Consider the following 24,166-nt stretch of genomic DNA (forward strand, 5'->3'; position numbering starts at 1 on the left):
CCCACAAGAAGAGGAAAAACACATTTCAAATGACTGGCCAAATCTTGCCAAGACACTTCCATACCATATTGTGGCCTCTCTTCATTTTCCCTTCTGAGTTGGTATTATGGCCATGAGTGGCAGGATGACAAGGTGGCAACGGTGTATGGCTGAGGTAGCATCAACAACAGGACAAAGCCAATTATAATCAAGTGAAGCCAAAAATCCATGTGACTTCACTCGGTGGGCTGCCTACCACGAAGTCTGAGCCCCATTTTTTCCAAAATAATAAATATCCTATGCAGCGCTCACTAGGCTAAGCACTCTTCTGCTGTGGAGTCATGCGGTTTAGCCTCTGAAAACTGTCTTCCTATTTAAGTAGATATTATGGGAAAGGTAAAGCAGCTCCATGATTTCTCCAGTAGCAATCAGGTCAAGCTATGCAAAGACAGTTTCCTTTTTTTTTCTCCCACTCTCTTAACCAAAACAAGTAGAAGTGCTGAATCACAAACGCTAAACATTAGGAGTAACAATGGGCATTTCTCAGACTCCTTAATGTTAGTGATAAGCCCTTCTTGGTTGCTTTTTGTCACTCTACTAGTATGAAATATTTTGCTTTTATATGCTTAATCCCATCTGCATTGAATCCATTTGACATATGCCTTATGGTTATATTCTACCGAGTGTGAGAGCTTTTCTAGTGATGACTGACAGGCCCATCCATTGCAAACTGTGCGTGAGGAGGCGGTGTGCTCTAACGCAGAACGTCTGAAAGCCATGCTTGCTACAGCAGTCTCTAATTCAGGCAGGTGAATGCAAGCACGGGGCACGAGAAGGTTACATAAACGGCTGAACGATGCAGCCAGCAGAGGAAGGAAGACTGCAGAAATGTCAAAGGAAGAAGTGCCTGTAGTTCTGAAAATGGTGTCCGCAGCAACATATTCCCATAACAGCCTCAGAACAAAAAGGAGAGGAGGCCCTAATTTCAGGCCCTAACATTCAGCAGCATCTTTTTCACATTTAGCAAAATGCCACCGTAGCTCAGATTCCAAGTAGCAGTACGAAGTGCTGGTGACTGGGGCCCTAAGGGGGAACTCAAGCCTATACAGCTAGTGATAGAATCTTATCTAAGCAAGTCAAGAAATTACTCGGTTTACAGTATCTGCATAAGCATGGCACATTCACAGCTTCAAAAAATCATTCTGCTCTATTCATTAGAACCGTTCCTGATTTCTACAGAACATAACACTTTCTGTAAAACAAGGTAACTTCCTAAAAAAGCTAAGTGTGACAATATGATCTTTGGACACATACTCATTACTCCAGCCACTTTTGAGAGACAACCCCAGCTAGATTTGCTGCATTATCCAAATCTGCCTGGCATGTATTAAACAGCAGAAAAAAATAGATCGGCATTAATCTATGAGTTGATAATGGCTATTGAAGTTAGTGTCACCTAACCCATAAAATAGTATGTTTGGGTGAGAAGCAAAACTGATTTACTTTGCATGTACAAGAGGTGAACAAATTCAGGACTAAAAAGGGGTACTTATTAAGAACTGTGCTAATGGAACACCAGGGAGGATTTGGAGCAGAAGAGAAATTTATCTTGCATAGGCATCTGTCTGGTGCAAAGCTCACAGCAAAACTGAGACCTAAGCTAATCTTCTCTAAATTGCAAAGAAAATATGCAAAGACTTGAAATTAATTCCCCTATACTCTAGGTGAACCTCTATTTACTACTCTACAAGATATTCTATAATCTATTTCTCACATGTTCGCTCTCAGCTGAGCTGCTTGCCTGTACATAGGTAGTTACAGATTAACGAAGCCAGAGACACTGAATCTGTTATCCAATGCTTAGAGCATCCAGATCGGATATGACATGTACAAATTCCTGATACTGCATATAAATATTTTTCCCAAAACTAAAATATGTATCCTATAAAATAAAGTATTATCTGTCCAAAGCATTTAGAAGAACAAGACAAAATGAAAGTATTCTTCCGAGCAGCTGACTGAAACTCACAAGAGCATCTTCAAACTGAATTTTAGCAACTTATGTTAGTCCTGAAGAGCTTATACAAAACCTACTTAGAAATTAAAATAACATTACAATAAAACTGCATCTACAAAACAATTTATTCACATTAACAGCACAGGTCAAGGTAACTCAAATGGATCAAAAGCAGCCCTGAGGAGAAGGACCTGCGGGTGGTGGTTGACGAGAAGCTCGACACGAGCTGGCAACGTGCGCTTGCAGCCCAGCAAGCTGCCCGTACCCTGGGCTGCACCAAAAGCAGCGCGGGCAGCAGGGCAGGGGACGGGATTGTCCCTCTCTCTCGTGACATCCCCCCCGGAGCCCTGCACCCAGCTCTGGGCCCCAGCACAAGGACATGGAGCTGTTGGAGTGAGTCCAGGGGAGGGCTGCAAGGATGCTCAGAGGCTGCAGCCCCTCTGCTATGCAGGCGGGCAGAGGGAGTTGGGGTTGTGCAGCCTGGAGAAGAGAAGGCTGCGGGGAGACCTTACAGCGGCCTGCCAGTGCCTAAGGGGGGCCATCAGGAAAGCTGGGGAGGGACTATTTGTCAGGGAGTGCAGTGATTACAAGGAGTAATGGTTTTAAACTAGAAGAGAGTAGGATTAGATTAGGCATTAGGAAGAAATTCTTTACTCTGAGGGTGGTGAGGCCCTGGCCCAGGCTGCCCAGAGCAGCTGTGGATGCCCATCCCTGGCAGTGCCCAAGGCCTGGATGGGATTTGGGCAGCCTGGGCTGGTGGGAGGTGTCCCTGCCCATGGCAGGGGGGTTGGAATGGGTGGGCTTTGAGGTCCCTTCCAACCCAAACCATTCTGTGATTCTGTGCCATACTGAGAGCCACTAAGAAAACGAAGTTGCCACCCTCCGTGCTCTTCTCAGTAATAACAACTCAATGAGTAAGTGTTTACAATTATTTTCTTTAAGATTAGTAAGTTTAAAAAAATGTTGTGAGCTGATTTTAAGTCTATTTAAGCAAAGGCAGGAAACAGGACGACTACACCTGAACTGCATGATGATGATGAGCTTTCTAATACCACATTGCATAACCAATGATGTACATTAAACTATCTTAATAAGGCAGTTTATATTCATCTGCATTTAATTGAAAAGCAATACTTCACAGAATTACTGAACTGTATTCTTGCAAAAAGCATCTTATTTAACATGTAATGTTCTGAAAAGCAAAATTTCACACAGATACCTGAAGGGCTATATCTAACATTACTGCAGACATCTTTGTGAATTGTCTGCTTTTAGTGCCTGCCACTATCCCATTTCCATTTTTGCACATTCTTAAACTAGCCATTTACGTGGAAAATATCCATTATATCACACACATATATATATAATGAAATAGAATATAGAAATAGATATTAGAAATATATTTCTATATATAATATAGAAATGAAAATTTCTCTAAATTTCCCCCGTTAGAATGACAAATCTGGTCATTCCAATAGATGACACCTGAGTTACGTCAAAGGGACTTTGAAAAGCCATACCTTTTCCTTATATTAAATAGTTTCATTTTCTTTTTATTAACCAAATGCTTTGCGGGAGAGATGGAATCTCTATTCATCACCCATTATACCTCACCTGGAATATTGTCCAGGTTTTGTTCCCCACATTCAGAGAGACACTGAAAAATGCGCACAGTCCAGCAAGGGCCACCAAGATGATTACAGAACTTGACACATGTAGTCAGTGTGCAGAAAATCAGTTTATTCAGTCTAGCTAAGGCTGGGGAGAGAGTAGGGGAGAAGGGATCCAGTCGCAGCCTTCCAATACTAAACCAACACCACTAACAAGTAGTTATAGAGAAGACGGAGGTACTTTCTTTAGAGCGATGCATGGTGGCAGCATGACGGGCAGTGAGCACCAGCTGCTTCACAGACATATTAATCTGGGTATCCGGAAGATTTGCTGTGAGAACAACTAAACACTGGAATAGTTTGCCAAGAAACTGGGGAAAAACTACAAGATGTATCTTGACAGGGCCCTGGACAGCCCAGTCTAAGGCCCCGCCTTCAGCAGCAGACCAAACCATCTGGTCTCCAGAGGCCCATTCCAACCTACACTTTGTAGGGATTCAAATCTGTTTCAAAGATTTCTCTGGTTGTACTTTATTTTTTTAGACACTGAAAATTTTTCTGAATTTACCCAGATAGAAGAAAAATGCACAAATATCAGCTGCTTCAATTTCAACGTTAACTTTCCTAGTATCTCATTTGTGTTAACACCTGTTTGAACCCACATGCAGGAAGATTCTTCTTCAGCTATGATTCTCAGCTCTTATTGACATCTATGTGACATGTGAACTGACAGCACAGTGAAAACTACTTTGGTACTTTCCATATTGTCCCATAAACCCAAGCAAAACGAAGGAAAAAGTCATCTGGTAGGAACAGATTGAATTAAGAGGTTTTAGAGAATGGAACCTGGGACCAAATTCTGTCAGAGAAAATAGGTGGTAAAGAAGTTTAACTTCTTAGTTTAACTTCTACAGATAAAAAATCATCTCTATATCCATCATGATTGTCTTTTCCCATCATTTTAGGGAGAATCCTTCTCAGAAACAGAAAAGATAAGACAAAATACTCCACAACAACCTAATTGCAATAGGCACTTCATTACTACTGTTATTTAAATTTTAAGACAGACATCGTCTTGGATAGTAACAACCAGCGTGATACATTTCAACAGTGACACAGAGGGCTTCTGTGATCTCAGCATGTAACGAGACAAAAGCTGTATTTAAAACATTCAAAACGTTTTAAAAAGAAGATTACAAGTACTAAACACAACCACAATAAACTCTGCATGTAGGCTTGATGACAAAAATCAAACGCTGCCATTGGAACTACTTTATACAACGAAGATAAACCTCTTTAAATATACTTAAAATAAACAGAACTAAATAGAAATGCATCTGCTGAGAAACTTATTAATCTTAAATGTTTAAGTCAATCATTTTGAAGTAAACAATGATTTGCATATAATATTGCTTCAGTTCCATCCAGGTTTATTAGCCACTTTATTAAGTCTGAACTTGTTACAGACTTAAAACAATAACCCAACTTATTACATATATTATATATAAAAAGAACCATATGTTCAGATTAATAGTACTTATTCAGATATTTAGGGTAAAGACAAACCAAGTCAGAGGCAAACAAGTATGTGCAAGAAAAATTACTGGACTGATCATATAAAAAAGATGATATACTGAGGACTTCCACAAAAATGAAACAATGCTTTCTCCTACTTCCCAAAACATTTTATCCAACAAAACTATGATAAAGAAATTTCTATAAATGAATTTTGAAGAAACCACAAGTTAATATTTTCCCTAGATTTAATTAGTGCCTGCCTTGGGACATTTAAATGATCGGTTTCTTTTGCATTCTATACTAGACAGCTAACCAGTGAAATTGTTTACACGACTAGTTAGCTGATTTCAAGTATGTGTTTTTGTACCGAAAGCCTCTAGATTAAAATACACGTGTCCATGATCTTTAACAGAAATATAAATTAAAAAATATTAATGTGGTTAAATTTTTAATACTATGGTTGCAGAAAGCATGTGCAGATTATACAACAGACTTAAGAGATGCAACAACATTTTCTTAAGCCATAAAGAAAACCTTAATGAGAAATGTTTAGTATAGTGTGCTTCACACAGTATTCATTTTAGATTAAACAACAAAATACTTCCTAAAAAGTCAACTGACCGTTTTTGTATACAGTACTATTTAGAAAACAATATATCTGTAAAGTAAATAACTTCTTTATCAGACAGCAAACTACACAGCGTATCAGACTTACGAGCGAAGTCTCCTTTTCAAATTAAGTTGTTGTTCTACACAGAGACATTGAACAAACTGTATTTGAGGCATAATCTGCACCACCACATTTCAATGATCCGATACAGTTAACATTCAAATCATAACAGACACATTTATTAATGTACTGCCTTTCCTTCTTCAGTTGTGGAAATACCTGCAATAAGACTGACCACTGCCTCCCAGCACAGCAAAGAGCACACAACAAAAACACACTGTTCCTTGTACCAGACAAACTAAATAAATCATGCCATAATTGACAGGTTCCACTCTTCTGTATGAGTATATGGCATAAGACATACACTACTTCAGTAAGTTCAATAGAAAAAAAACTTCCAGTGTTTTTATTTGCCTATTCTCTGGACTACCCAGTCCTGCTGGCAGAGGGGGCAGCGATTATTCTGTTTCACCCACAAGGACATGCAGCAATTGTGGAAGGAATGATTGCATTCTCCCCAAACCACTGAAAGAGAAGAAAGAACACGTTCCAGTCATGCTCAGATGTCTGATCAACACTTACAGCAAGGTCCAAACTATTATTCTCAGATGTTTAAAGACACTGCAAACTTACAAAACATTTGAAAAGACAAAATGCACCATCGCTGATTTATCCACAGAGATTGAATTAATATGGTCATTCTGCTGATACTCCTCGTCTCTACATCACGGATCTTTTCATTTTTTTCCAAATGAAAAGAAATATATATATATTCTCACCTTCTTCTATAAAATGTTTGACACAGCTCTGTGAATGTATAAAACATATGTCAATACTGACCAGGAGTATATGGGTAAATTCTTCACTTTAACTTTCCCAAAACAGTACCAAAATATAGGCAATGCATACTGACTTACTATCATACAAGAGCATATTACCGAATTCTCATCTGAAATGCAGTGTTTACACTTAACTGCGTGACATCAAGGAAGCACATTTGACACAGTACGTAATGTCCAAATGGCTGTATCAGCATTTTCCGGCAAAATAAACCAGAATATGCACAGGCTACAATTTCTTCAACACAACAAAATTGTAAAATATTGCCCATCTACTCATGAGTATTAGTAATTTTTTTTTTCCCTTATTAGCTCACATTTTCCTTATTGAAATATAAGCGTACCAATCAAAGGAGCGTTGTAAGATGATGCTTTTTTTTTCCTATTTTAAACATGACACTTACCAAGCAACTAAGGTATCTGAAACAGGCAATTCCTGTTCTGGTTAGAATAATAAATCAAAAATAACAGTGGATTAAGTTTGAAACAATACACTTCAAAGCAGAAAGAACAAGGGTGTGGAAACATTTACCACTCGCTTAACAGTTGACTTAAAGTTTTAAAGCAAACACTATGAGACAATTTTCACTATATCTGATTTAAATATATCAGAATTAAGTTACGATTTGTTTTTGCATGTATTGACAAGCAGTTTAAAGAACGCTTATGATTATACAGCGTTGTAGCAAACTCCAGTGATCGCACTTTTCCCAATGAAAACTGAACAGGCAAGCAATTATCTCCACTACGCCTGAATCAAGACTGGGAAAAATACTGCTTTCTAACCCAGTCAGAAACTTGTTTCAGAATACAGGGTTTTATTGGTATTGCTATTATACCTTCTGGCACACATCCTAGTAGAAAGAAAAGGAGCCATTTCCTAGCCTACTGCAAAGGTGTACATTATCATCTGAATTATGTTCAGGATGAGAACAACTTAAACATCACAGCTGCGTGTACGTTGACAGAAGCACTGCAAATTTGAAAGTGTTATGTACTACAGCATGTCTGAAGTTAATACTAATTTTATTAGTGCTCAAAAATAAGCCAAGTATTACTAATGTAAAAAGATGAGACACACTGTAACAAAACACTTGTTTACTTTTGAGCATTAATAAAACTAGTATTCCCTTCAAACTTCAAAATGCACCCTATTGAGAGAAACTTAAATTGAAAAACAAGCGAATGAAATCACTACATACCAACACAATCTTCTTGTTTGTTTTCAGCTTGACATCTAAGACAGGCATCTAAAAGTAAACAAGAAAAAGATTGAATCTGATGCTCAGGATTCCATCTAAAGGTTGACAGAAGAAAACTTAAACGTTAAAACCAGTTTACAAAGGTAAAAATCTCAAGTTTTGATGTTTGCTTCAGCCCTTTAACATTGAACACCCCCCTCCCCCCTCAAATTTCAATCAGGGTACTTGACGATGAAACATCTATCTGAAGAGATCAGAAGGACTATAAACTGTTCAAGTGTTGTTTATTTTCCATTGCTTTGTATTTTCATAACTTCTGCTGAAAAAAGCCTCCATTTTGTAGATATAACAACCAGCAGATTTGTGCCAAGGCACTCAGGCATATTAAGAGCTGAGCAAGCATGCAGCCAAACCCTAATTACAGGACTTTGTTTTTCAGATGTCAGCATCTCCATTTAAGGAAATCATTCACAATTTTGACTTTTTTTAGCCCCTACACCTCTCACCACAACCCCCACCTCCTGCTGCCATCTTTTTGTACAGTAGCTTTCCTTAATAGGTACCTGCATATCATTTTCAGAAGAGTCACACATACACATGCAAGCGTATTCATAAACACTGGTCAATTTGATAATATAATTCAAGAGATAAACATGGAAAAATATCTAATTTAAAATGTTTATCTACTTTATATGCTCCCGTGGCTGCAGGACTAGATGACAGACTCAGGAGATACAGAAGTGACAACCTGCAGGCTTAGTACCATGCCACATATACAGCAGAAGAATGCCTTTGTGTAAGGCAGTCTACGCCAGTGTAAAGGAGAAACATCTCTGTGCACATACCATGCACAATAAAGCGTTCAACTGTTATGGCAGCACACATGGTGGAACCATCTCCTCCAAAGAAAAACTAGTAACTTAGGCAAAAGTGTCCCACAGGTTGGACTTGGCCTGCAGGTCACCAGTTGGATCGTATTTTCCTATTAGACAAAAACATAACATGCTACAGGAATTTTGAGCATTTCTGCCAGATATTGACGTAAGTTCTATTTCAGATTCACCTGCCCTCGTTTTCTCAGGTGACAGAGAACAAAGAGCACAGATACTCTGAAGTAGTTGCCCTTTCCCCCCTGACAAGGCAGCAAATCAAGCTTTCTAATGTCTGTTCCTGTAACTTGTATTTCCGTAGCACTAGGGGCCAAGCTGCAGGGAAGACTCAGACAAACTGCTTCAGCGGTGCATTGCGGTGCATGGGAACAAAGCGACCTGGAGTCACCTCAATGGGCAGTAAGCTGGGGTGGAGTTGCAGCCACTATAAAAGCAGTTTTCCTATCCAAACCCTAGATTTGCAGTTTCAGAGTAGGCCAGAAATCACAGCAACCATGCTGATGTCAGCTGTCCACACTCCTGCATCACAACCCTCAGGGTGTCTGTGAAAGTGAAGCAAATCTAGAGTCACTACTGTTGCAATCTTGGCCCTCCCAGACAAAACCTGCAGTTTTGTTTCTTTCCTTGTGCTTCTGTGACCACCGAAGCCCACATTGGTTCAAGGAGTTAAATCAGCAGAAAATTAGGCCAGCTAACAGTCTACTGCCTTCCAAAATCAAACAAACTGACTTCAAACATGCAGAGCCTGCTTAAGTCTGGCACTGCCTCCAAGCTGAGGTTACTGCAAATGCAGTGGCTCTACAGGAGCCAGACCAAGTCTGGCAGGGTCAACACAAAATTGCTAAACTGAAGTCAGTAATGATCAAGTCTCACATTGTGACAATCTGGTTTGTTCTAAAAAAAAAAAAAAATGGTTACCAGATTTTTTCCCTTAGTTTCAGATTAAAAGGACCGCCTTGGTGTAATTATGAAAAAATACAGAAGATCAATTTTTTAGCTTTTATCAAATATCTGGGTAAAGGTTTTTTTTTTTTTATTTTTTTTTCCTAGTACCATGTAACAGGGTAGAACAGGAAAGTAAGTTCTTAAAATTAAGTTTTGCTTATAACAGACTAAGCCACTTTTGCTTTCAGTGTGGTCTCTGTTCACCATATAAACAAAGACATAAAGCATCTGAAGCATCTGCAAATTGTGTTTACATAAAAGGTCACAGAATGGTTTGGGTTGGAAGGGACCTCAAAGCCCACCCATTCCAACCCCCGCCAAGGGCAGGGACACCTCCCACCAGCCCAGGCTGCCCAAATCCCATCCAGCCTGGCCTTGGGCACTGCCAGGGATGGGGCATCCACAGCTGCTCTGGGCAGCCTGGGCCAGGGCCTCACCACCCTCAGAGTAAAGAATTTCTTCCTAATGCCTAATCTAGATCTATCCTTTTTCAGTTTAAAGCTGTTACTCCTTGTCCTACCACTTCCTAATAGAGAGTCCCTCCCCAGCTTTCCTGATGGCCCCCCTTAGGCACTGGCAGGCCGCTGTAAGGTCTCCCCGCAGCCTTCTCTTCTCCAGGCTGCACAACCCCAACGCCCCCTGCCCGCCTGCATAGCAGAGGGGCTGCAGCCTCTGAGCATCCTTGCAGCCCTCCCCTGGACTCACTCCAACAGCTCCATGTCCTTGTGCTGGGGCCCAGAGCTGGGTGCAGGGCTCCGGGGGGGATGTCACGAGAGAGAGGGACAATCCCGTCCCCTGCCCTGCTGCCCGCGCTGCTTTTGGTGCAGCCCAGGGTACGGGCAGCTTGCTGGGCTGCAAGCGCACGTTGCCAGCTCGTGTCGAGCTTCTCGTCAACCACCACCCCCAGGTCCTTCTCCTCAGGGCTGCTCTTGATCCATACTCTGCCCAGCCTGGATTTGTGCTTGGGACTGCCCAAGGTGCAGGACCTTGTGGTTGGCCTTGCTGAACTTCACGTGGTCAATCCCCCACCACTTCATCCTGGGCTGCATCTTTTTTCCTCCAGTACACCTTTGTGCCTTTTCTGTTCCTCAGAACATCTGCAGTAAAAACATCTACGAGAAATGACTGCATTGTATGTTTTGCCTCCTTTCTGTGACACCAAAACCAGTCTAGATTTGCAGTGTTATATTCCCTGGACCTAGAAAAGCAACATGCCATGGAGACAGCCATTGGTCGCTTGTTCTACCAGACTCCAACATGACCAACTGAAAGGCTCGAAGACAGTTACGCCTCAGGTGACAGCACGATAGCAACAATTAGGTATAGATATACTGCAGAACAAAAATTTAAGGGATTTTAAAAGATCCATGGTGTTATATTTGCAAAACATGTCAGAAGTGACTAACGTTGGTCAACGATGAGGCTGCTTTTAAAGAGATCTCGAACAGGGAAACTACCCCCTTACTTTTCCAGCAGACTTTTCAGTACATTGATGAATGTTAAGTTGCAGCAGCAATGAGGGTGCTCGGTTAGGGCCGTTATAGATTGGGTTAAGACCTGGAGAAGCCTATTTCTACACACGCCCGCAGCACCGCTTCCTCACAAACGGCCCAGGCAGCAGGGCCGCAGTTCTCGCGTTCAGCCCGGCGGTAACTCCGCTTGCCGGGGGCCGAGCAACAACAGCTCCCGCAGGGGAGCGCCGGCGAGAGGCCAGGGGCGGCCGCCTGCCCGGAGCCCAGCCCACCGCTCCCCGACGCCAGGGCCTGAGGGAACGACGAGGGCCCGCGCTCCGAGCCCCGGCCGTGCCGGGAAGTCGGCCCGGTCCCCGGTGTCCTTCCCCCCCGGGCGGCGACGGCCATGGTGGGCCTGGGCCTGCCGCTTACCCATGACCTGCACCCGGCAAATGGCGCAGGTGTCGCACTCCACGTCCCAGCTCCACATGGCCACGGCGTTCCACTTCTTCAGCGAGAACATCTTGTCGGGGCCGCCCGCCTTGGAGCCTGAGGAGCCCGGGTGCGGGAGGGGGGCGCCCGGCTCGTCCCCGTCCTCCACGTCGGCCATGGCGGAGGGGCGGGGACGCGACGGCGCCGGTCGAGCTGCAGAGCGGGGCTGCGGCGCCACCTCCCGGCCCCGGCCCCAGCCCCGGGCTTGTTGCTCCGAGGAGGCCGCAGGAGGCAGAAAACAGCCCTCAGTGCAAGTGGGAAGCTGTCTCGCAGCCGTGTTTCCAGGAGGTGGAAGGTACCCAAGGCTACCGCCACAGCGCTTATAGCCGTAGGGTGACTGGGGAGGACGGAGCTGACTAGAACAGGGAGCCCACAACACCTAAAACGTGCCTAAAACTGCCAAATACGCTCCAGAGATTAAAGTAATTTTTCTATTATCTCTGAAATCTCAGTCTTTTTATGCAACACTAACCCTTCATCGAAGGGATATGATGCAAGCTACTTCCTAACATCAGAGCAGGACACACTGAACTTAACAGCTTGAATGTGTGAGGGGACATAAAACCAGCAGAAAATAAATGAGTTGTGAGAAACTAAAAAGCCAAAAGGAAATTTTAAAATGGCCGTTTACATTTAAAAATGGCGTACTCCATACATACTTATACATCTGTATATAAAATACTTACATACACAATTCATAAACATCTTAAAAATTGGACTTTCAAAGTGTAGATAAGAACAAAGCTAAACAACAGACTAGTTTATAAGATAATAGGAACTTAGATTCCTCTTCTAGCTTTAACATTTGGTTAAAGGTTATGTCCATGCTGGTTTTGGTGGTTGGGCATTGGTTTGCAGAACCAAATTACTCCAGACAATTGCACTTATGTTGCTGGTTAGGGTGAGATCTTAAACGTAACCACTACTGGAAAAACACCAACATTAGTAGTTATCGCCACTATTCTGTACCAGCAATGGTCGAGTTCTTGATCTACATCAGATTGTGCTGCTAAACTTTAAGAACTAGGCTAGATTACTGCTTACTAACTTGAGAAATTGTTTCTCTCCACCACTTAAAAAAAAAACATATGTGCCCAGCAGAAATGTTGCTGAGTTGGAGGTTTCAAAACACTTTTTGTTTTTGCCAATTTTCCTTCAATAACCATGGCTGCTGATTGTCACAGCTAGGGTATATATGATTATACAGGCACAGCAATAAGGATGTATAAGAATATTGTATACAGTACAGAGTCAAAAATGGCTTTAAAGGAAGGGAAGGGCAAAGATTGCATTTCTTAATACACTTTTACCACTCAAGCTATCGTTCCATCAAGAAATGCATTTTTCCAATTATCAGTTATCTTTGTTATTCAGCTCTTACATGGTAAGAGAAATACTTTAATATGTACAAAATTAACCTAAATTTTAAAATTGAGAAAAGACAATTTAAGATAACCTGGATGTCATGATCGATAATCAAACCCAGATTTTCCATATTTTGAGGAACTACTGAGACTTTATTTATAGAACTCTTAATTAAAATCAGAATGGTTCCTACCTTCAGTTATGCTGAATATAATCAATGATAAAACTCACACTGGTATGATGTTCTAAATACAAACTTCTTTTCTGCTTTTCTGGTATAGCAGACAACAACAGAGTTCAAATCCCTGAGAAGGAAAGCAGCTACTAGTTGTTTTGTGGACCATGCATCACTCTTGGAATGTGATTACTGCTAGTGTAGAAAAGGTGTATGTGGTACATCCATCCAGCTTTGTGCATGCTGCAGAGTAATAAGAAGTGAATAGAAATAAAAACTTTTAATATGCACTCTAGAATTCATCTGTTCCCTAATGACAGGAAACATTACAAATGTAGCGCATGGGAGAGTGGCACAAAATACAGCTCTTTCAGCTAATTTTCCGTGTACTTTTCCACCATTTTTATATGCAAATAAAAACCAATTATTTCAGATGGGGTAGAGGAAGACTGTATTTGCTTATGTCTAATATATCTATTTATCTAAATATAGGAAATTGAACTAAGTTCCTTTTAGTTCATCAAGCGATTGTTCAGTTATAGCTGCTAAGCCAACTGCATGTTATAGAATAGGGAAACAACTTGCTTAGCAACTATGAGGGGTTGCACATAATAGTAGGTATAAAAATTTGGAATATTGTTTTCTATTATGCAGTTTATAACTAATTAAATTTCTGCAATAATTTTACAGTAAGGATACATTGAGGATTTATTCGATTCTGATTGTCTCCATGTCGAAGAACACTCACTGAAAGCTCCAAGTGTTTAACACCTGATTTCAAAACAGAAGACTTCCACAATTACCATAATAGTTTTCCTGTCATACTCTTCAACTCATTTCAAGTGAATATACACATTTATCTTCACCTTGCAAGAACATTTTCTATGCATCTTTCTAAAAACACTAATTATTGCAGATTGCTTTGGAACAATGTTCAATGCCTTCTATGGCTTTTGAGAATGAAGAGTCTAGAAATATGAACTGACTTTTGTTCTTTTTTCTTTCCTTGAACAATGTTTGAGATTTTTGTCACCCTCCCCTTGTAGTTTGCTTACTCTGAAACATAGAATCCAAGGTTATTTTTACTAATAACAAACCTGTTATGGAAATGTCAGTTTTATGATAATGCAAAGAACAGTTATGTAAGTATGTGTGTATCTTGGCCAACTAGTTCACATGCTGAACTGTATTTTTACACTTACTGTTTGCTCTGTCAATAGACTGACATGTATCAGAACAGTTAAGAACTGTGTCAAATCAATTTATCTGCCAAAGAAAAGAATTTAAGCATAGTTCTGTGCCAAAACTGTTTCTTAAACTCTGAATTGGCTGTGCTTCTCTGCCATTTTTATCAGTAGGAAATATGCTGAACAGTGCCATTAATGGCCAGTACTAATTACACTGCTTTGGTTATAGCCAAGACCTCAGTAAGGGCAGACGGTGGAGCTGCAATCGAGGAAGACAACACAGGTAATAGCATGTATCAGCCCATCTGCTATCATCTGCTACAAAACCACCTGTAGGTATTCTTAAGGTTTTACTGAAGCTGCCTGAAGCAGTTGCCAAAATGGAAAACAGACTTCACTACTAGTATGTACAGTTCTTGTGACAGAAATGCATGAAGTAGGCATCCAGATAAAAAACACAAAACAAATTGGGGAAACTCCACATTCATGGAATAGGTTGCCTATCACTTCTACAGTGCAAGAATCTCACTAGACAAGAGGCTGAAGAAATACACTATTCCTACGTAGAGTAGCAAGAATCTATTTTTCTTTACTCCATTTGCCATTCTTGCTATATGGCAACATACCCATGAGATTTCACATGATTTTTACAGAAGTCCAGGTAGGAGTTTAGAGACAGAGAACTATCAGGAGTTCCAGATTCTTAAATGGACTGTGTTGCTCATATTCATGAATCAGACCAGTACACCTTATATTATAGGAGGGAAATCCTTAAAGAAGTTTTATAAAAGAAGTAAATGACTTCTGGGTGGGAACCTCTCTGCTTTAATGGGAAAGCCTAGTCTTATAAAAGACAAAACAGCTCCCAGCTTTGCTGAACTGCTTCCTAATTAGGTCTAAACCCTTGAATTGTCTCAATTTTTCATACAACACCCAAGCTCATCCATGACTTCTGAAGAAGAGTCTCAAAACCAATAGCACAAAGGCCCCAGAAGACTATCAAATTCTACACTAGAATTTGATTTGTTGTTTTACTCTCTAGTAAAGCTCGGTCATTACTTATTCCCTCCAGACAGTTTAAATTTTCTAGCTCAAAGCTTGCCTCGTATCCTGTTAACTTTTAAATAATTAACTGTAAAGACAATATTATGCATATTTTAACTGAGGTTAGCTGTTTGAGAATCGAACCGCATTCTGAACTGAAAACCAAGTTACCTCGTTTTGCTGTTATGAGGGGGAATAGGAATACCCTCTCCTGACATCTATTTTGAAATATAGATACCTCCTATAAACTTGTGTGAGGTAGCACAGTTTGTTTTAAATCTCCCACAACACCTTAGATTAATATTGATTAATATCTTTAACCTCCTACAGGTATGTAGAACCTGCCCAGTATGAGGATAGACCCCATTAACCACAGTTAGCATATCCTGCACTGCACGGGATGGGCAGTGGAATCAGCAAGGGAAGCCTCATGGAAACTCGCCTTATGGAAAGTCCCTTTACTTACATGTCTAAATTACAGGAAGGTACTGCACAGGCAAAGTTTATCCCTCTCCTTATCCACACTTGCCGACATTATGTCCTGTGTGCCATAAACCTTACAGATTTATTGATTTTGATCCAATATTCTACTTTTAGACTTTGACCAAGATAGTGTCAGAATATAAGTATATACACAAAGTATACTCATAAAAATAGGTAAATGTGACAGAATAGTGACAGCGAAGACTTGACAGAAATCTGAATCAAATACTCAGAAGGAAGCTAGGTGAATTATGTAGGTTACAAATATCAGTGTTTTATATTCAAAAAGTTAGAATTTTACTGTTCCTACAGCAGTACATATATTTTTCCATTTGTACAGCCAGGTGTCTTCAATTCTCATATATCCAGGACTAGGATTATTTCTTTTTCAATTTAAGATACTTGTGAAAACAATCAAGTAATCTGTAACATTTGGTCCGACTGCCTTCTACAATAAGGTAAATCAGCAAGATAAGGAGAAAAGGTAGGAGAAAGAAATACATAGAACTAAATACAACTTGTGAGATAAATAAGCTATTGCGTCATCATATGGGGAAAATACTTGTGCACACCCTCTCAGCTTTTACTGTCCCCCTTTGAGGTGTCAGTTCATCACTGACAATAATTAAAATGACCAAATATTTGAGAAAGCATTGTGCCTGCATCTACCCTTCTTTTGTAAAGTACTTCAAAGGTCTACGGATAAAAGGTGCAACATAATCATCAGGTCTGAGTATTAGTGTAGATGACTACTGATTCTACAGCCTGCAGCCTGCTTGCTGCCACCTGATGAAGGCTGGTTTCTCTGTCACCTAGCAGCAATGTCACAGGGTCCCAGAGAAGCTGCAGGCAGTGTTAAGCACGTGGAGCTCCCACCCCTAAGCCTCTTAGCCGGCTACTGAGGTAACCCTTCAGTAGGTGCAGTGTCTGCACACTGATCAGCTCCATCAGCGTGAGCCTGCCTCGCTTTGAAGCCTTCTATTGTTAAAGCTCTGCTCCCTGACACACTGGAGCTTATCACTGAAACACCAGTCTGGAGGAAAGCAGGGGAATATCTTGCCTTTTTTTTTTTTTTTTTTTGAGAAACCAAAGCCAAAATCTTCTGCACTGCTATCTCAGAGAGACCAGGTAAGAAATTTTTACCTTTAAAGATTGAATTTAAGTCACACAGTAAATTTGAGTTGTTCTATGATTCTCTTTTTCACTGCATAAGAATTGCCAAAAATAGAAGATGAAAGAGGGGAACAAAAACTACAACACTTTAAAACAGACTAAATGGACTGATTGAAAAAGCATATAATTAATGTTTCTATAAAACATTATATATATTTTCAGTGAAATTTAACAAGACTATATATACAACTGCTACAACATTTGGAATATTACTTATACTAAAATAACTGACTTCAAATAGTTAAAAAGCTCAGTCATTACAATTTAATGGATCATATCTAGTAAGATTACAAAGATGTCTACATATATGGATTGTGTTATTTTCCTTAAATATCTATTCGTGTAAAGGCTATTTAAAAAGCAGTTCAGCAAGGTTGTCTAAAAATTGAAACGAAAATTTCTTAGAGCTTCTGCATTTCCTGAACACAAAAGATAGTGCAGCCACTGTATCTTGTTAAACCTTATTCTATTCTGATACTGTGGAACAACTGATTCTCAAGTTCCAGTCTTTGATGCAGGTACATCAAGTGACTTCTTAAACTTAGATTTTTAAACTAAGTAATGCAGGCAAATTACAGGTTATAGCCCCAGTTCTTATAGCTCTGCACTCAAACTCCTCAATTGTATTTATTTATTCTTATCAGCTGCCCTATATTGCTGAATCTCAGTAATGGACATTATTCCAGCAGCAGTCTCATCAGGACTGAACACAATAACTGATATGGCCTCCTTACAGCTATTAAATGATGTCTGTTTTATTTAATCTGAATAAATCATAAAAACCTTAGCTAAATATGCTTTTGGAACTACTCATAAGAACCTTACATAAATAGCAAGCACTTCTCTATTCTGCTATAGGTTGCTCTTATTCTTTACTGGGAGCTTTTGCTTATTGGCATGATTTTTATTTCATATGCATTCTCTTTAAAAAAAAAATGTTGAATGAGTTTCTATTGTGAATAAATGCTGCAATCTTTGTATTTTAAATTACATATAAATAAGCACAAATTAATTTTAAATACTTTGTTTTCCATGTGTTATTGATTCTAGCTACTATATACGGCCCATAGCTGTATCTTCTATATGAAGATAAATATATAGGGGAGCATTTACAGATCATCATAGAGACTATAGATATTTTCTTGCTGTAGTTACCTGCACGCATCATGGGGGAGTTTGTTTAGAAATTCCTAGAACTGAGAGAGAAATTAGGATGCTAATTTTCAAGGAATCCAGAGTCTTAAGAAGAACCTTCTAGCTACGGAGGCCTTGTGAATCTACGATTGCTAGCCCAACCCAGAACGTCAAAATATGATCAGCACAGCAGCTGCGGATCTGAAGACGGAATGCCCTTTTCAAGTCATGGTTTACAAAAAACCTCAGCATAACGGTTAGAGAAGGTATCATGTTAACCATGAAAAGAATAGATTGCTCTGCTATAATCATCACAGAATCCTTACAAATTTTTGGAGTGTCCATCGAAAAATTCCTCCTGTATTTTCAACTTCATCTTTAGCTTTCTCTGCTTCCTGAGTCTCTGCAAATGAACGTAGTAATCATTCAGACTGTGCCTTAATATAGCTTACTTCAAAATTAATCAAAATTAATTCCAAAATGGCTCAAATGTTTGCACTGTAACTCCTAATAAGAGCTTCCATACCAACAATAAAGGAAAACAGGTCAGCTCTCTGTACATGAAGACAAAACACCAACGCAGCAAAACATGCTTATAGAAAGCTACCTTACAACAATGCCCATAAGCATAGGAAGGACAGCACATGACAAAAAAACAGAAACAAAAAACACCCCCCCCACACACACACACCTACACAGATTACATATGAAAAAATGAGAGAAATAAAAACTACTTTTTTCCATATGCATATTTTTTTCATATCCATATTTAAAATAGCTCTGACATTATATAGCTAGTACAGGTACACTGGACATGTAATAAAAGACCACTCAATAAGAAAATTTAGTCATGTAACACCAGGGCTAGATATCCTTTAATACAGACTAGTCACAGCAAACATTTTAAAAACTGTCAGATTCCTATACACACTGTTTTGCTAAATAATTCTCTCCCAACCATCAACATCAACTTAAATTAGAACACCACAGTGCTGTGGATGACCATGCACAATCCCTTAGATCATTGCATTTTTTTTTTTGTCAAATAGATTTACCTTGTTAAAATCAACTCCTGTACGCAAACCTCTATTCATCCAGTCTTCAAATAAATATTTTAAAAATCCAGGCCTCACAGGAAACATGCAGCATATCTCAAGTTTGTTGTAATTTATTTATGAGTTATTCTCAAGCAATGTTACAAAACATTTTAATGTCTTGATAAGAAAATAAAATTTAAATAAAAATACATTCAACAATACATCATAATACAAATTAAAACTAATGATAATTTACAATCCAAACAGAACTAATTATTGAATGTCTTCTAGACTAATCAAAATGAAGGCAACTTTTACCATTAATCATCCTACTTGTACCTAATTAAATTCTAGAACACCTACTTTATTTTGAAACATTATAAAATGAGAAATTAAATCCTAATAGTCACAAATATTCAATGGCCTTTGTTTTTTTCTGCTAGATATTCCAGTATCAAAGCAAAAAGTGCATTTTTAAAAAAAATTCTTAGAATACAATTTAGTTTTCCATAAATTGGACTTTGAAAACAACAGAAAATGGCTCTGAGGAACAAACACTTTGCCACAACGTCAATTGATATACAAGCACAAACTAACTTTGACAGTTGACAGCATTCAGCTTTATTTTATGGCAGCTTTTTAATGGCAATTTGCACAAATCCAATTTACCTTGGCAAAACACATTTCTTGGCATATGATTTCAAGCCCCCTTTTAACTGTTGGCAAACAAAAGTCCCTTAGAATACATTAAATGTGTACAAGAAGGAAAGACAAAAACCAATTGAGATTGCTGAATGATTGTGGCATTGCAGACAACAGTACTGAATCCCAGACATTCTAAAGTAGTTTGTCTGGTTTTAAAATCAATTGTTCTTCTAACAATACTTACATTCATTCGTTCAAAAATTTCAATCCTGTCTTGCCAACTTACTTCTATCACAGAAAGCCTCCCTACAACAGTATTACAATTGTATAGTAATTTGAACAGCTTACAGTTTTCAAGCATTATGGATTTCTATTCTATTTGTAAGTTACATTCCTAATTAATTTGGCCAAATCATGGTTGTAAAAAACACACTAACAAAACAATAACAAAAGACCCCACAGCAAATGCTCTGAAAATAAAAGTACCACATATAGTTATTATTAAAAATAACATTCCAAGGAGTACCGTTGTATTTAATACTGATGAAGCGAAGTTGCCACCTTTGCTTCTTCCTGGCTATATACATAGAAGTTCTTTCAGCACAAACCTAACTTCCCAGACAAAGTGAGCAAAAATTAATTTTACTAAAGTTGAGAATGACAGTTTATAAACTGTGTTAAGTGGCAAATAAGAATCCATATAACTAAAGATATAAAAATATTCACTGAAGCGTTGTTTAAAGACAAAACAATGTTGATCATTCAACTGATCATAAAAAGCAGATACTACAAAGTATCTAAAAATAATCTGGGATAGTCCAGATATCTAAAGTGCTTTGAGTGATTATAATATAGATTATTTATTAGATTTGTAGTCAAATGGTGAGTTGGACCTAACTAGTTTTATCAAAAAATAAAATAAAATCATATATGGAATGATGTAAATTGATCAGTACTCAACCACAATCTGTTCACATTTGAGTTCTTCTATCTGTAAGCAAATATTATTTCAAAAAGAACATTGCTACCCTGCATTTTTTTTTTCAGATTAAGAAAAAAATCCATACCTTAAAAAAACGTACCCTAAAGAAAATAGATAGTGGTCTCATGTCACTCCATATATTACTCACCCCCAATGTAAACAAGAGGCACAACGTAAGTTCCCTGATTTCTTCTTATTTAGTACTTAAAAAAAAAAACAACACAACTAACACTGGTAACTGCTGTCCAGATTATTTGCGACATAATGCATGACGTTCTAACTTCAGCTGTAGTTAAAAATCAAGTCTTGACAACACTTAATATAAGAAAAAAAGTCAAACGAATTGAGTGTGAAGCTTCAGGTCTTTACCATGTCATTGTATCTTGGGATTTCTATTTCAAGATCGTTATCAGCAGGGCAGGCACTCATGGTAAACTCATACAATTTCGCAATACATGTATTCAGAGATGCAATACAACCAACAGATGCCATGTTGATTTTGTTCCATTAAAAAGCTTATTTGTTTAGAAAGTTCTTTCCAATAAAACAGCAATGGCAAAACAACATTTAGTTCTATTCACATCTGTTACTTCAAGAACCTGGAACTTCAAGTTCTTCAGCAAAATGAGAATCAACTCTAAGACAAGGTTTCCAAGTAGCTAGCTTCCTATTAAATATTAAATAGATTGTCAACACAACTAGCATTTATGTTCATTTTTAAATACTTTGTAAAGATGCATATTATGAAATACAAAATGAAATAAAACAACACCCCCAAGAACATTTCCAGTTTCGTTTTCATCCAAGTGTGCCACAGTTTGTTTTGGTTAGGAAACCTTTCCAACAATTGGATTTTCTCTGGAAGAAATAAAATATTACATGTAAGTATTTTTAATGGTTAACATTTGCTTTCTAATTCTCATCATATAGTTTTTATCTATTAAATGAAGCATTTTCCCCCCATAATTCCTAGCACAATTTCTGGAATGTCATGATTTGTGGAAAAATCTCATTTACTTTCATGTGAAAATTCTAAATCGAATGCCAATTTCTCTGAACAACTTGAGTCAAATATTAAACTAAGGAAACCACACTGTGGTTGTAGAATTCTTTTTTATGGTGATTCAAGCATTACTGATGCAAAGAAAAAAAATAGAGAACTTGACTAGTGTTGTTTTATGGACAACAGCTAGGATCAAGGAGAACTGAAAGAATCACCTCTGGAGCAACAACAAATGCTAAAGATTTTTTCTTCCCCAATTTCACAAAAAAATAGTATTTATCATTGAATATGACAAGTGCATTAAAAACAGTAAGTATGCATGAAAGATATGGGTGCGGTATAATTTTTACAGTTATATAAAATTTGATAGCTTAACTCTTTTTTAACTGAAATTTAATAAAAATATGTAACATTTTTAAAAAGAAGGTAGGCAGACAGTTAGGGATAATCACAGAATATCCCGAGTTGGAAGGGACCCACAAAGGTCATGGAGTCCAACTCTTGGGTCTGCACAGGACCTCTCAACAACTAGACCATGTGTCTGAGAGTATTGTCCAAACTTCTTGAACTCCAGCAGGCCGGGTGCCATGACCACTTCCCCGAGGAGCCCGTTCCACTGCCATCTGAAGTGCACAAGAAAATTCACTTGCAAGAAAGTGACACACTCATTGCTAATGGGATCTTAAAACAAACTCAGAGGAATCCCATGCCATAGAAACTTTTCCTATCGTCTTAACAACAGGTGAAGAGCTGCACTATTACAAATACAGCAAATGATGTACCATATTTTCTCCATGTTTTTGGGTTGTCTAAATATAACTTCAGCTTAACTACCTCAACAAACTTGACCTCGTTTTGTGATTTTTAAATTTTTACTTATTGATACACTTCTGTATGTAAAAGTTTCTTAAGATACTTACTCACTACCATATTTAGCACTAGATGATCTCTTCTTTCGGTATTTTTCATGTGATTCATTCAGCTTTTCTACTGTATCTATTATCTGTTTGAGTGTATGAAAAGTTGCTACAGAGTCTTCAATTGTGAAGTTAGAATAGTCATCTGGTTCTTTCCGTGGACCTTGATAGACAGCTATGCTTCCGCAAGCCTCTACAAAAATTACCAAAATATCCCAATTAGAATTTTGATTATTAATAAACAGATCTATTTACAATATAAACAGGGACTCTGAAATTCTGAAAACTAATGTTACTCTAGCTTATACATAGAGCAGATTGAGACAAAAGCAGAAAACAGCATCAACTAGATTTATTTACAGTTCTGTGACTTATTCTCCACTCATCTGGCATCTTGAGAATCCACGCTCCCTCCTGTTCATATTAACAGGAAATCAATGCCTTCTTGTAACTCAGCTATGTTACATACGATTCATTCCATAATCAGGAAAAGGAGAACAAAGATAGAAGAGCAACTGCCTATACTTACCGTCTCTTTCTTTAGACTATTTAAAAGATTTCCTATATGCAAATTTAATTAAAATAATGCACTCATCTGATATCTACTGTTCAGAAATGACTGAACAATGTCTGATACTAGAGTACTAAGGACTCAAAAATACATTGTGTCTCCAGTCTCTGTTATTTTCAGGTAAACTGTTAACAAATACAATGGATGTTAGGGGCCTAAAGAATTAGAGTTGAATAATATCAGCATAATTCTTCTGAATTACTATTTCAGCACCTTCCAACTTCTGAAGTTTAGACATGTTGATAGTGAAGAGTGAGTAAATTCTTTCTGTCTCTCTGTCTCCATCAATCTCAATTTGAGTATCAGCTGGAACATCTCTAAAATGAAAAAAAAAAAAAGAGATGAGTACTCTAAGTCTGAAAGCAAGCAAAAGCTGATTCCATTTCAATATGCTTAGCTTTTTAATTATGTCTATCACTCAGACAACTTCACAATTGCTACACAAAATGCAGCATTCACTGCAAGTTTTACAGTAACATGAGTATACAGTTTTGAGGGCATAACAAAAAAGGCTTTTTTTCAATAGAATTTATTATTCAATATGTCAAGAGAAAAATAATTTTGAAATTTCAAAGATTAACTTTTATTAAACAACAACTAAACACTGTTTTTAAAAATCTGCTACACTTGAAAGGTAGCCAGAACAGAAGAACAAGATACATTTTTAAAGCACAACAAAAAGACAAAAACAACCTAAAGTTGGTTAGTAATGGAATCTTTAAAGCTGTTGAGAAACCTAATATATGAATTAATCAAGTAACATGGAAAAACACATTACATACTTTTCAGAAAGTTCTCTTGTAGAATTTGTACTGAATTTTAGAGGACAGGCTGTAA

The 24,166-nt window shown here is 38.3% G+C and overlaps 2 protein-coding genes across 3 annotated transcripts in view; both read right to left on the reverse strand.

Moving 5' to 3' along the window:
* Positions 1-4,624: 4,624 nt before the first annotated feature.
* Positions 4,625-11,860, reverse strand: RNF7 (ring finger protein 7). Of its 2 annotated transcripts, none has more exons than XM_035545128.2 (3): positions 11,554-11,780; positions 7,836-7,883; positions 4,625-6,319 (listed from the first exon to the last, which is right to left on the reverse strand). In XM_035545128.2, exons 1-3 carry the CDS (start codon positions 11,729-11,731, stop codon positions 6,201-6,203), a joined length of 345 nt encoding a protein of 114 aa, XP_035401021.1. In that variant the 5' UTR covers positions 11,732-11,780; the 3' UTR covers positions 4,625-6,200. The 2 variants fall into 2 exon arrangements, with proteins under 2 accessions (XP_035401021.1, XP_035401022.1); XM_035545129.2 differs by having other exon boundaries at positions 6,263-6,319; positions 11,561-11,860.
* A 7,072-nt stretch (positions 11,861-18,932) lies between these two features.
* Positions 18,933-24,166, reverse strand: part of RASA2 (RAS p21 protein activator 2) — a 50,987-nt gene continuing 45,753 nt past the window's right edge. Inside the window, exons 22-24 of the mRNA XM_035545130.2 lie at positions 23,543-23,646; positions 22,762-22,951; positions 18,933-21,696 (exon numbers count right to left, since the gene is read on the reverse strand). Of these exons, the coding sequence (XP_035401023.1) occupies positions 21,666-21,696; positions 22,762-22,951; positions 23,543-23,646 (325 nt within the window). The 3' untranslated portion in view covers positions 18,933-21,665. The remainder of the gene's footprint in view (positions 21,697-22,761; positions 22,952-23,542; positions 23,647-24,166) is intronic.

This window comes from Cygnus atratus, chromosome 9 (genome assembly GCF_013377495.2).
Source record: "Cygnus atratus isolate AKBS03 ecotype Queensland, Australia chromosome 9, CAtr_DNAZoo_HiC_assembly, whole genome shotgun sequence".
Classification (NCBI taxonomy): Eukaryota; Metazoa; Chordata; class Aves; order Anseriformes; family Anatidae; genus Cygnus; species Cygnus atratus.

What these genes read in the sequence shown, in the direction of transcription:
- RNF7 (XM_035545128.2), bottom strand. Translation starts at nt 11,731, where the DNA reads ATGGCCGACGTGGAGGACGGGGACGAGCCGGGCGCCCCCCTCCCGCAC. An exon ending in TTGCCGGGTGCAGGTCATGG is followed by an intron (nt 7,884 to 11,553) that starts GTAAGCGGCAGG and finishes GTTTACTTTTAG; the next exon opens with ATGCCTGTCTTAGATGTCAA. An exon ending in CAAACAAGAAGATTGTGTTG is followed by an intron (nt 6,320 to 7,835) that starts GTATGTAGTGAT and finishes CTTCTCTTTCAG; the next exon opens with TGGTTTGGGGAGAATGCAAT.